Source organism: Bos grunniens, chromosome 17 (genome assembly GCF_055505025.1).
Source record: "Bos grunniens cultivar Pamir isolate PY7600 chromosome 17, Bosgru_T2T1.0, whole genome shotgun sequence".
NCBI lineage: Eukaryota > Metazoa > Chordata > Mammalia > Artiodactyla > Bovidae > Bos > Bos grunniens.
This window is the reverse complement of record NC_141181.1, coordinates 32824341-32838386: the sequence shown is the minus strand read 5'-3', so window position 1 is coordinate 32838386 and position 14046 is coordinate 32824341. Positions and strand designations below refer to the sequence as shown.

Sequence of the window (14046 nt, the reverse complement as noted above, 5' to 3'; positions counted from 1 at the left end):
CCCTAATTTATTTCTTTAAATATCTTTTTTCATATTTGCACTAGTATGGCATGTGACAAAAAATTTATGTCTAAATGACTCTAATTAATTTTGAATTTATAAATTTATCTTTTAAGAAAAAGTATTTCAAGAACAGGGGCACTATTAAGGGTTTCTACCAATAGCTTCCCATTCCAAAACGAAATTCTAAAAAACATATTGCAGACAAAATACAGGAGATCCAGGATAGGATGTTTGTGACAGAAGAAATATTGAAATGCAACAAACTGCGTTACATTATTGCTTTTTAAAAAATAAAAATGTTATGCAAGATTAAAATTTAAATAAAAGAATTAAAAAGCAATACCAAATTAAGATGTAAGTTGAGAAGTAAACCAATGTATATTTAAAACGTATTGTTGAAGAACTCTCCTTTTTTGTAAGGTATTGAATTATTTTAGACTTTGAGAAGAATAATTTTGTAATTTCTTGAAGTAAAAGGAAAATAGCTAAAACAGAGCATATATCACTCAAAGTAGTAGCAGAAAGTGAAAAAAATACCTAATTAATTAAAAACAGGTAAGAAGCATAGAGATAAACAAAAGATAAAACTAGAGGAAAATAGCAAAACAAAGTTAGATAGCAGATTTAAACAGAATTTAAGTATAAATATTAAGTGTGAATAAATTTTTTAAAAAGTGAATGCATTTTCAAATTTAATTCTGGGTCCAAAAGACTTTTAAAACATTAGGGTACAGATAATAGAAGGTGAAAGGATGGGAAAAAAATAAAATCTGTCATGATAGTAACAAAGAATGCTGGTTACCTGTACTTGTATCAGACTAAAGCAGACTTTAAGGAAAAGCACATTATTTGGGATAAAGAAAATCAAATCTTAATTAGGAAATGTTTAATTCATGATGAATATATAAATTATATATATGTGTGCATTTACAAATATAAAATGTACAACATGAAGAATAAATAAAATATAAAATATATATTAAAATGTCTTAACATGCAAAACAAGAATAGCTACATAACTACAAGGATATTTAAATTTGCAGTCACAAATGCAGATTTAACATGCCTCCATGCCACTTTTAGGATCAATACATGAAGCTAACAGAAAGTCAGTAATGATATATAAGATCTGAATAGCATAGTTAACAAACAATTTCATGGATGTGGACAGAACATTGAATCCAAGAACTGCAGAGTTCACATTCTTTTCTGAGTGTAATCAACTTATTTGAAGTCTTGATATAGGATGAGATCACCAAGAGACAGAGGTTAGAGAACAGATGGTGATGGTGACTATTTGTCCCATGAACCCTAGAGTGCTTGCTACACAGTAAAACATCTAAGACTGAAAAGATGAGGCAGGATGGCATCGAGGAAGGGAAATGAGTAAAGTTAATCAAGGAGAAGGACATGATCAACTGAGATTCTGATAAGAAAAATTTCATTGGATTGCTTTGGGTAAGACTGATTGAAGTGGGTTAACACAAGCTGGAATCAAGATTGCCGGGAGAAATATCAATAGCCTCAGATATGCAGATGACACCACCCTTATGGCAGAAAGTGAAGAGGAACTGAAAAGCCTCTTGATGAAAGTGAGAGAGGAGAGTGAAAAAGTTGGCTTAAAGCTCAACATTCAGAAAACGAAGATCATGGCATCCAGTCCTATCACTTCATGGGAAATAGATGAGGAAACAGTGGAAACAGTGTCAGACTTTATTTTTCTGGGCTCCAAAATCACTGCAGATAGTGACTGCAGCCATGAAATTAAAAGACGCTTACTCCTTGGAAGGAAAGTTATGACCAACCTAGATAGCATATTCAAAAGCAGAGACATTACTTTGCCAACAAAGGTCCGTCTAGTTAAGGCTATGGTTTTTCCTGTGGTCATATATGGATGTGAGAGTTGGACTGTGAAGAAGGCTGAGCGCCAAAGAATTGATGCTTTTGAACTGTAGTGTTGCAGAAGACTCTTGAGAGTCCCTTGGACTGCAAGGAGATCCTACCAGTCCATTCTGAAGGAGATCAGCCCTGGGATTTCTTTGGAAGGAAGGATGCTAAAGCTGAAACTCCAGTACTTTGGCCACCTCATGTGAAGAGTTGACTCATTGGAAAAGACTCTGATACTGGGAGGGATTGTGGGCAGGAGGAGAAGGGGACAACAGAGGATGAGATGGCTGGATGGCATCACTGACTGGATGGACGTGAGTCTGAGTGAACTCTGGGAGTTGTTGATGGACAGGGAGGCCTGGCGTGCTGCTATTCATGGGGTTGCAAAGAGTCGGACATGACTGAGCAACTGAACTGAACTGAAGATAAGAGAGGAAAGAAACTGTAGACTTCTTTTTATCACAGGTACTTTTGCTTTGTTTTGTTTTTTGAGACTTAACACTTTATTTTGGAATTTGTCTAAAAACGATTGTGGGACACCCACATACTACATTCTTAGACATGCATAGTTACTGTTTCGTTTGGAATATGTTCAGCAAATTTGCAATTAAAAAATGGTTTACAGTCAACTTTTTAAAAGGAGGAGATGCAAAGAGTGGGAAGCAGAAATAGATAGAAATCACTTAAAAATTAAAATTGAGCACCTTTCATTGCTATCATATATTCCTTCACATGAGTATTCCTTGTCCTTTAAATGGTAGGATTCCTTGAAGATGGCAGGTACTTTCCCTTCCTATCACAGATAGTTTGAATATAACACAATGAATAAATACCAACAAAGGGATATAGATTTTGGGTACCAGGGAAGGTGGTGAAAGGCAGTAGGGTTGCTGAAGGAGAGGGCTCTTTATTACTCTATACATATTTATAAATATATATATTAATAAATAATCTTGTGCTACAGAGGAAACTATAAAATAAATTTACTAAAAATTTAAGTGCATAAAAATGAAATCATTGCATGTAGCATTTTATAATTAATATTTTGTGGAGTACAGCTAGTACAGTACTTCGAGGGAAATTTATAGCAATATATTTATCAGGAAATAAGAAACTTTAAAATACTGAGTTAAACATTTAGCAGAAGAAGTTGGAAAGCAAAAGAGTCAGATATAAGAGTAAGAAAAATAAAATAAATAAGGACAAAAATCCTACCCCACTTGTGTCAATGATACCAAGAGACAATCTGCCACTAAGCAAAAAGTACAGTCTACTAACTTCAGATATCTAACCCTTGCTAAAAGTTTGCCATCTCTGAACTTCATGCTTCCCAATTCTAGGATCAATTCACATCTTGCTCCAAAATACTGTATCCTACAAACTTAATTCTCTCTTGTTTAACAATCAGCAATTCATTTCAGATATGTGATAAAGGCATCTTCCATTCCCCACTATGCTATGCTATGCTAAGTCGCTTCAGTCATGGCCGACTCTGTGCGACCCCATAGACGGCAGCCCACCAGGCTCTCCCGTCCCTGGGGTTCTCCAGGCAAGAACGCTGGAGTGGGTTGCCATTTCCTTCTCCAATGCATGAAAGTGAAAAGTGAAAATGAAGTCGCTCATTCGCGTCTGACCCTCAGCGACCTCATGGACTGCAGCCCACCAGGCTCCCCCGTCCCTGGGATTCTCTCCCCAAAATATTCACTGCCTTTTGGGGACAAATTGCAAGGATGTTCACTGCAGATTAATCTGTGATGTCAGGGAGTTGAAGGCAAACTGGATGTCTATAACCATGTAAGTAGACAGGTTAAGAGAAATGGATACATATGTTACTGTAAAACCGCAGAAGTCAGAAACAATCTAGCAGTACACTTACAACATGTATAAACCTTAAAAATAGCACTTGGTGAAAAAGATAAAAAACAGGATGAGACACATACACCATATAACCCAAATGATTTATCTCAGTCAAAAATACAGTACAACAAAATAATACATATTTTGCAAAAACATAAAACCAAAAAGTACACATTCCACTTATTAGAATGTTTGCCTCTCAGAGTCCTGTAACAGAAGTGAAGAATGCTAAGGAGAGAAAAGAGTAAGGTAGAATAAGGTAAGGTGAGCAAAATATAGTAAAGTGTAAAGTGAAGGATGGGAGGGGAAGGATGGGAGGGGAGAGAAAGGAGGGGAATGGAGATAAGGGAAGAGAAGGGCAGGAATTGGAAAGGAAGAGAAAAGAGGAAAGGAGAGGAGGAGAAAGGAGAGGGAAAGGAAGTGGAAGAGAAAATAGGGAGAGAAGGGAGAGGAAAAGAAGAAGAGAGAAGGGAAGAAAGAAGGTATGGAAGAGGAGAAGAGAGGAAAGAAGAGGGCAGAAAAGGAAGGAGCAGAGGGAGAATCCTTTTCTGTGACAATGTTCCCAATGAATTATATACCTAAGCTTCTTCACCTAGGGTCTAAAACATGAAAAAAAGTGATTTCAGACCTTTAATAAAGTAATGATGGTAACTGTGTACACATTAGGATAATAGATTGTCACAAAATCTTTTTATTTTTTACTGTATGCTTTAAAATTCTAGCTCCTTTCAAGTCTGGACACAAAAAATAAAATTTTTCCCCACAGTCTATTAAAACTGATGAATGTCTTCTCTTTTAGAAGCATATAATTTCAAGTTTTTTGAAAGCTTTCAAAAAGTAATCCCTTTCTTAAAATAGATAAGCTTTCAATGGAAAAACAAAAATAAAATTTGCTTTTTTCACCCATACAGTTACAATACATCTTTATTTCATTTTGTTGTGGGCATCCTTACTTATATATATAATGAGTAATGAAAAGTAAGGATGCCCACAACAAAATGAATATATATTTATATATTTATATTTATTTATATATTTTTATATATATATAATATATATATTTTATATGTATATATATATACACACACTACAACTTCTGAAATCCAAAGAAGAAAAATTAAATATACGGAAAGCTTCATTGTTTGTCTTTTATTAAAACCATTCTCTGAACCATACATTAAATTACACACCTATGTGTAATAGATTGCAATTTTATGTGTAGGTTTTATCTATAAATGAAGATGTTACTTTAGTTATCATGGAAGGTTTCCATTTATTTATACAAACATGTCATTGTCCAAATCATTTTTTATATTCTTTCAGAATTGTTCAAAAAAATGATTTTACATCTTGAATATATATACATTTTCTGTATTACTTAGCTTTGTCATATCTTGAATTTTTTAATTAAAAATATATATATTACACTTCCTCCTATTCCACAAAATGAATGTTAACCCATGACCGCCAAACTAAATTCACTCATAAATGATGCAGATTTAATATTAATGTTCTTGAGACTAAATATGAAGATTATCCCACAGGCTCTCCAAACAAACAGGAAAACAGAAAAAAGTATACCTGATCTCCGAGAAGAACTAAATGCTCTCTTTCTACTCTTTCCTACCCAAATGATTGAACTGTTACGCATTAGTAAACAATAACAAACAAAAACCCTAATATTCTCAAAATCACATATCATAGCCATGGTTTGTGAAAATTTCTGGTTTCACTTTGTAAATATACAAATCTTTGTGGGTTAAATTACATCAAAATAAAATCCAAAATTTATTGGCAGAAACATGAGTTTTGAGAAAACACTTTTAAATATCTCTTTTAAAAGAATAACTTCCAATGCTTTTACAATTTTCATGGGCTGAAAATACAAAAATGATGAAATACTTTCTTGTCCTTTTCCAATTCACTCATCATATATACTGTGTATATATGTATATTGGTATATATGGTATAGAAAACCGCGGAAGTAAATGTTCTAAACAAAGGAATTGTTGATAATGTTTTTTACCATTCAGATTTACATATATCAATTTTGGGTTATAGGCTGTCTGGATGAGAGGACCTGGATTTGCTGTCTGCCTTATTGGTTAAAAAAATATTTTTTTTTACCTAAGTAAAGAAAGGCACTAGGAGATCCCCAAAGATCTTTTTTCTCTGCAACTATCCCTAGGCAAGAAGGAGGAATTCGCCTTGTAACCAGATCCTTCTAGTCTCTGCCTTTAGTTTTAAACAAGAAACCAGACGACTAAAGATGTAAGACTGAAAGAAAACAGCAGAGGGCAGTATTTACTCATGGCTAAATCATCTCCCAGCTCAGAAATTTTAAATTTGGAGGGGGTCACTGTGGATGAAATGTATGACTTACGCCCTATATTTGCATTACTTGGCTTAAATTCTTATTTTCTAAGCGGTTTTCCTTAAAGGGGAAATAATACTGACCTGAATCCTATTCACCTCCCCCCCCCCCCACCTTTGAAATGCTGCGTGATACCGAAAAATCAGCCACAGTATATAGCAGGGGAGTTAATCTGAGTGCCTCGAGTGGCACGTGGATAATTTTAAAATTTAAATTTCATTCTATTCATTTCAATTTTTCTCATATCTACCTATCCCCCAGACAAAAATTAAACCAAAACAGAAAGAAACCATTTCGTCAGGATTTCTTTGGCTAGAAAATGGCTAGAGGGCAATACTCCCAACAAAGATCAAAATTCCAAACTTTGGGAAAGGAAACAAAACAGGAGTTCCTCCGGCTTTTCCTATAGGAAATCCAAAGTGCAGTTGGTGCCCAGGCCTTGGCGCCCCTACTCACCTGGAGGTAGGGGAGGGGCGAATGGAGACAGGTTTAGGGTTAGACCTGGACCGCAGTTGGCTCGCTCTGTAGACAGAGAAGGAATAGGGAAGGTTCGGTTTGGATGCTGTTGGATCTTATTGTACAGCAGCTCCCTTCCTTCCCTTCGAAAGAGAAAGGGTAGGAAACGGTTAAAGCAAATCTGCGCTTTGCATTCCCAGACAGGCTTTGCTTAATCCTTCCTCCCGCTCTAACAGACCCTCACCCCCTGCCTTTCTTTTATTTCTCTCGACCCCCTTACCCTTGAGTTATTACTAGCATAACAACCTAACGGTCTTCCCCTAGACCCGGTCCCTAAAGTTATTTATCTGCAAACCTGACCCCACCCCCATCTATTCGGCAGCAGCTTTTTGCTGTTATTGCTCAGATGCCGGCCAAGATTTGACCAAAAAGAAAAAAAAGAAAGAAAGAAAGAAAGAAAAAGAGGGGAGGGAATCACCCCCCTAGCCCTCACCCTCCCTTTCTTAGCGCCTCCTACTCGCCGGTCTCCCACACCCGACCGCCTACCGTCCTCCGGGAGGCTGGAGTGATTAGCATCCGGAGAAGCCAGTCGGAGGCCGAAAAAGTCGGAGCGCGCTGGCTGTAGGAGTGCCAGGCGGGGCCGCTTCAGCTCGGGTCCAATGGGGCTGGGGCGAGGGAGGGGCGGTAGGTGACAGCACCGGGAGCCAGGGGGAGTCCGGCTGAACTAAAGTGCGGGGATCAATGAGTGGCGAGCAAAGTTTCTGAGTCCTGCTCAGCTCGCGGTCTTCCCTCCCCCTCTGTTTGTGTTTCGGCGGCGCGGTGTGTGTGTGTGTGTGTGCGCGCGCGCGCGTGTGCGGCGGGGAAGGGGCGGGGAGAGTGAGAGGGACCAGCCGGAGGTTGAGAGGGGCTCGCGGAGCTCCAGCTCCACAGCGGTGCTGCAACCTTCAGCCCGGGCAGGCGAGAGGGAGAGCGCTGACAGCCGCCGTCCGGAGCTGCTGGAGGCGCCGCCACAGTCCAGCGCCGACTTCCCCGCCTCCACCGTCAACAGTGCAGAAGAAAAGGGGGACCGATCGCCACCACCCTACCCCGCCCCAAACAAAAAGCCTTGTGGATTACAAAGTGAAACTGACACGGGACAATAAAACCAAAGGGCAAGAGGTCAGGGGCGAGGCGCACTAGAGTGGGCTTCTGACTGGGACTGCCGGAGGAGTCCCCTGGCATGGTGAGGGGAGGGGACGCGGGGACAGCGCGCTGCTCCTGCCCGACGCCGGCGAGGCCGAGAAGAAAGGGGGACCTGCGCTTGATTTGGATGTACAAATAATGGGTCGGCAGGCGTCCCGGCAGAGGTAAAAAAAAAAAAAAAAAAAATGCTGAGGAGCGCTGGATTTTGCCTGTGCCCGCCTAAGGGCTGGAAACGGCAGCAGGGGCGGCGGCAGCTCCTCCTGGAGGAGAAGGGACGGAGCTGAGCGCTCCAGAGCGCCCCGCGAGCGTTTGGAATGCAGTTTGCTGGCTGCCCGAGCTTAGACGCCGCCGCCTGGGCCTCCGCGCCACTTCTGCAGCCCTGCTGAAGGGCTTTGCAGCCTTGTTCTTGAGGAGAGGGGAACTCGAGGAAACTCCTTGTCTCCAGCTTTTGGAAAAGGAATTCGATAATCCTCGGTTCCCCATCGTCCCCTCCCCAGTGCGCAGTTGTTCTCTCCACACCGCTGCGGAAGTTTGTCCTTCCTTCCTCAGTTTCTTCGCCTTGGGTAAGTTTTAAAGTTTCTGAAGATAATAGTTTGAGGTAATTCTTCCTATACCTTAAATACAGGCAACTTCTTCCAACTCCTATCCACCCCCGGCGAAAACGCTCAGACTCTCCGGATTCGAAAATAAAGTGAAGGGGGAAATATAGGAGACTGGAGAAACTGCTCTGGGAACTCGTCCACAAGCAGGAGTAAGTGCCCGAGGAATGCCCTGCCGCTTTTCCTCAAGGCATCTCTTCCCTCACTAAGCGTCCAAATGGCTACCTGGAGGCTTTTGCTCGTGCGAATTGCTTCTTCTGGACTGGAAGTTCTTTGAAATAGCAGAGCTCTCAGAGCCATCGGCTGCATGTCTGCTGGTGCTACTTGATCCCTGTCATTATCACTTTTTTTTTTTTGGCCTCACCTCTTCCTTCTCTTTATCACTTCGTTCCAGGGAGCCAAGACCATGGACTTGGCAGCAGACAGGGCTCCTGGCCGCCCGTGGCTCCCGCTGCCCACTTTAACATTACTTCAGCTCCTTCGTGTCTTTTGGCTGCTGTCACTGCTCCCGGGGCCCGCCCGGGTCAGCGGGGCGGAGCAGCGCCAGGTATTTCAGGTGCTGGAGGAGCAACCTCCCGGCACACTGGTGGGTACCATCCAGACGCGCCCAGGCTTCACCTACAGGCTCAGCGAAAGCCACGCCCTGTTTGCTATAAACAGTAGCACCGGGGCCCTGTACACCACTGCGACCATCGACCGCGAGAGCCTGCCCAGCGACGTGATCAACCTGGTGGTTCTTTCCAGCTCACCCACCTACCCCACCGAAGTGCGGGTGTTGGTTCGGGACCTCAATGACAACGCCCCGGTCTTCCCAGAACCCTCGATTGTGGTCAGTTTCAAGGAGGACAGTAGCAGCGGGCGGCAAGTCATCTTGGATACCGCCACCGACTCGGACATCGGCTCCAATGGCGTTGACCACCGGTCCTATCGCATCATCCAGGGCAACGAGGCGGGTCGCTTCCGCCTGGATATCACCCTGAACCCGAGCGGCGAGGGCGCGTTCCTGCACCTGGTGTCCAAGGGCGGGCTGGACCGCGAGGTCACACCGCAGTACCAGCTGTTGGTGGAAGTGGAGGACAAGGGCGAGCCCAAGCGGCGGGGCTACCTTCAGGTAAACGTGACTGTGCAGGACATTAATGACAACCCCCCGGTTTTTGGCAGTTCCCACTACCAGGCGGGGGTGCCTGAGGACGCCGCGGTGGGCTCCAGCGTCCTCCAGGTGGCGGCGGCGGACGCGGACGAGGGCACCAACGCGGATATCCGCTATCGGCTTCAGGACGAGGGGACCCCCTTCCAAATGGACCCCGAAACGGGGCTCATCACGGTGCGGGAGCCCTTGGACTTCGAGGCCCGGCGCCAGTACTCGCTTACGGTGCAGGCTATGGACCGAGGCGTTCCTTCCCTCACGGGGCGTGCCGAGGCGCTGATTCAGCTGCTGGACGTCAACGACAATGACCCCGTGGTAAAATTCCGCTACTTCCCTGCCACCTCGCGCTACGCCTCGGTAGATGAGAATGCTCAAGTGGGCACGGTGGTGGCTCTGCTCACCGTGACGGACGCAGACTCCCCAGCGGCCAACGGGAACATCTCCGTGCAGATCCTTGGGGGCAACGAGCAGCGCCACTTTGAGGTGCAGAGCAGCAAAGTGCCGAACCTGAGTCTCATCAAAGTTGCCAGCGCCCTAGACCGGGAGCGCATCCCTTCTTACAACCTGACAGTTTCTGTCTCAGATAACTACGGGGCGCCCCCTGGCGCAGCGGTTCAGGCGCGCTCTTCCGTGGCGAGTTTGGTGATTTTCGTCAATGACATCAATGACCACCCTCCTGTGTTTGCACAGCAAGTGTACAGAGTGAACCTGAGCGAGGAGGCGCCCCCGGGAAGCTATGTGAGTGGAGTGTCCGCCACTGACGGCGATTCTGGTCTCAATGCTAACCTGCGTTACAGCATCGTCTCTGGTAATGGACTGGGTTGGTTCCACATCAGTGAACACAGTGGTCTAGTGACCACGGGGCTTGCTGGGGGCTTGGACCGTGAACTTGCTTCCCAGATTGTACTGAATATCAGTGCTCGGGACCAGGGGGTTCACCCCAAGGTTTCCTATGCCCAGCTTGTTGTGACTCTCTTGGATGTGAATGATGAGAAGCCAGTGTTTAGCCAGCCAGAAGGATATAATGTGTCTGTCGTTGAGAATGCGCCTACCGGGACTGAACTACTGGTGCTTGGGGCAACCGATGGGGACCTGGGTGACAATGGGACAGTGCGATTCTCCCTACAGGAAGCTGAGACCGACCAGAGGTCCTTTCGCCTGGATCCTGTGTCTGGGAGGTTGAGTACTATCTCTTCCTTGGACAGGGAGGAACAAGCTTTCTACTCCCTGTTGGTTCTGGCCACAGATCTGGGGTCACCTCCCCAGTCATCAATGGTTCGCATAAATGTGAGCCTCCTGGATATTAACGACAACAGCCCTGTGTTTTACCCAGTCCAATATTTTGCTCATATTCAGGAGAATGAGCCTGGAGGTAGCTACATCACCACGGTGTCTGCCACTGACCCAGACTTGGGTCTCAATGGAACCATCAAATATAGTATATCAGCTGGGGACAGGTCTCGGTTTCAGGTCAATGCTCAGAGTGGGGTTATTTCTACAAGAATGGCCCTAGACAGAGAAGAAAAAACTGCTTACCAGTTGCAAATAGTGGCTACTGATGGTGGCAATTTGCAGTCTCCCAACCAGGCGATAGTAACCATCACTGTGTTGGACACTCAAGACAACCCGCCTGTATTCAGCCAGGCTGCCTACAGCTTCGTGGTCTTTGAGAATGTGGCCCTGGGATATCATGTGGGTAGTGTGTCCGCATCCACCATGGATCTCAATTCCAACATCAGTTATCTCATTACTACCGGGGATCAGAAAGGTATGTTTGCTATCAACCAGGTTACTGGGCAGCTTACCACAGCAAGTGTGATTGACAGAGAAGAGCAATCCTTTTATCAGCTGAAAGTAGTAGCCAGTGGGGGCACAGTGACTGGAGACTCTATGGTTAACATAACAGTTAAGGATTTGAATGACAACTCTCCCCATTTCCTTCAGGCAGTAGAGAGTGTGAATGTGGTGGAAAATTGGCAGGCGGGTCACAGCATTTTCCAAGCCAAAGCTGTGGACCCCGATGAAGGTGTCAATGGCATGGTACTCTATAGCCTGAAGCAAAACCCCAAGAATCTCTTTACTATCAATGAAAGGAATGGTAATGTTAGTCTGCTTGGACCCCTGGATGTTCATGCTGGTTCCTACCAGATAGAGATCTTAGCATCTGATATGGGTGTTCCCCAGCTCTCCTCTAGTTTCATCTTAACAGTTTATGTCCATGATGTAAATGACAACCCACCAGTGTTTGACCAGCTTTCTTATGAGGTCACCCTTTCTGAGTCAGAACCTGTGAATTCTCGATTCTTTAAAGTGCAAGCTTTTGATAAGGATTCGGGAGCAAATGGTGAAATTGCGTACAGCATTGCTGAAGGCAATACCGGGGATGCTTTCGGCATTTTCCCAGATGGTCAATTGTATATAAAAAGTGAACTGGACCGTGAACTTCAAGACAGATATGTTTTACTAGTTGTTGCTTCTGACAGAGCGGTGGAACCCCTTAGTGCTACTGTGAATGTTACTGTAATTTTAGAAGATGTAAATGATAACAGACCTCTTTTTAACAGTACCAATTACACATTTTACTTTGAAGAAGAACAGAGACCTGGGTCGTTTGTGGGCAAAGTAAGTGCTATAGATAAAGACTTTGGGCCAAATGGAGAAGTAAGGTATTCTTTTGAAATGGTGCAGCCAGATTTTGAGTTGCATGCAATTAGTGGGGAAATTACAAATACCCATCAGTTTGACAGGGAGTCTCTTATGAGGAGGAGGGGGACTGCGGTGTTTAGCTTTACAGTCATCGCAACAGATCAGGGGCTCCCTCAGCCTCTTAAGGATCAGGCCACGGTACATGTTTACATGAAGGATATAAATGATAATGCTCCCAAATTTTTAAAAGACTTTTACCAAGCTACAATATCAGAGTCAGCAGCCAACCTGACACAGGTTTTAAGAGTATCTGCCTCAGATGTTGATGAAGGTAGTAACGGACTTATTCACTATTCTGTAATAAAAGGAAATGAAGAAAGACAGTTTGCTATAGACAGCACCTCTGGTCAGGTGACACTGATTGGCAGGTTAGACTATGAAGCCACACCTGCCTATTCCCTTGTAATTCAAGCAGTGGATTCAGGAGCAGTCTCCCTCAATTCGACCTGTACCTTAAATATTGATATTTTAGATGAAAATGACAATACCCCTTCTTTCCCTAAATCAACACTATTCGTTGATGTTTTGGAAAACATGAGAATCGGTGAACTCGTGTCCTCTGTTACTGCAACTGATTCAGATTCAGGTGACAATGCTGACTTACATTATAGTATCACTGGGACTAACAACCATGGAACTTTCAGCATTAGCCCAAACACTGGGAGTATTTTTCTTGCCAAAAAATTGGACTTTGAAACACAGTCTTTGTACAAATTAAATATAACAGCAAAAGACCAAGGAAGGCCTCCACGTTCATCTACAATGTCGGTGGTTATACACGTGAGAGACTTCAATGACAATCCTCCTACCTTCCCTCCGGGGGATATTTTCAAGTCTATTGTTGAGAACATCCCCATTGGAACATCTGTCATTTCTGTGACTGCACATGACCCCGATGCAGACATTAATGGGCAACTCTCCTATACAATCATCCAGCAGATGCCACGGGGCAACCACTTTGGCATAGATGAAGTCAAAGGCACTATTTATACTAATGCTGAGATAGATCGGGAATTTGCTAATCTCTTTGAGTTAACCGTTAAAGCCAATGATCAAGCTGTGCCTATAGAAACTAGACGATATGCTTTGAAAAACGTGACTATTTTGGTTACAGACCTCAATGACAATGTTCCAATGTTTATATCACAAAATGCCCTGGCGGCAGACCCTTCGGCTGTGATTGGTTCTGTTCTGACCACAATCATGGCTGCTGACCCAGATGAAGGGGCGAATGGAGAGGTGGAGTATGAGATCGTCAATGGTGACACAGACACCTTCATTGTGGATCGCTATAGTGGGGACCTGAGAGTGGCTTCAGCGCTGGTGCCTTCTCAGCTGATCTATAATCTCATAGTTTCAGCAACAGACCTTGGCCCTGAAAGGAGGAAATCAACCACTGAATTGACCGTCATTCTGCAGGGCCTTGATGGACCTGTTTTTACACAACCCAAATATATAACCATTTTGAAGGAAGGAGAACCCATTGGCACCAATGTGATATCAATAGAAGCAGCTAGCCCTAGAGGATCCGAAGCCCCAGTGGAGTATTATATTGTCTCAGTCCGTTGCGAGGAAAAAACTGTTGGACGGCTCTTTACTATTGGACGACGGAGTGGCATCATTCAGACTGCAGCCATCCTGGACCGGGAGCAAGGAGCATGTCTTTACCTGGTGGATGTCTATGCCATAGAAAAGTCAACTGCCTTTCCCAGAACACAGAGAGCAGAGGTAATGATTTTGTCATTGCTTATGAATCATTTGTTGATTTTTTTTTTTTTTTGTGGAAAGATCATTCTCTTTCTATTTGCTTTCTATAATGATTTACCTTTATTGTT

The 14046-nt window shown here is 43.7% G+C and overlaps 1 protein-coding gene and 1 long non-coding RNA gene across 9 annotated transcripts in view; one reads left to right on the top strand and one right to left on the bottom strand.

Annotated features, from left to right (window-relative positions):
* LOC147355176 (uncharacterized) overlaps positions 1–7658 on the bottom strand; it is a 75303-nt gene extending 67645 nt beyond the window's left edge. For 3 of the 5 annotated variants that reach the window (XR_015143950.1, XR_015143952.1, XR_015143951.1), the window contains exons 1-2: positions 7124–7658; positions 6578–6643 (exon numbers count right to left, since the gene is read on the bottom strand). This is a non-coding gene — a long non-coding RNA (uncharacterized LOC147355176). Of the gene's footprint in view, positions 1–6577; positions 6721–7123 lie in introns of all 5 variants that reach the window. The other 2 variants (XR_015143949.1, XR_015143948.1) reach the window with 2 other exon arrangements.
* FAT4 (FAT atypical cadherin 4) overlaps positions 7462–14046 on the top strand; it is a 193335-nt gene continuing 186750 nt past the window's right edge. For 3 of the 4 annotated variants that reach the window (XR_015143947.1, XM_086345923.1, XM_086345922.1), the window contains exon 1: positions 7462–13939. Coding sequence is in view for 3 of the 4 variants with exons in the window: in XM_086345923.1 (XP_086202049.1) it covers positions 8765–13939 (5175 nt within the window). In the remaining variant the exon portion in view is untranslated. The remainder of the gene's footprint in view (positions 13940–14046) is intronic. The other variant, XM_086345924.1, reaches the window with a different exon arrangement.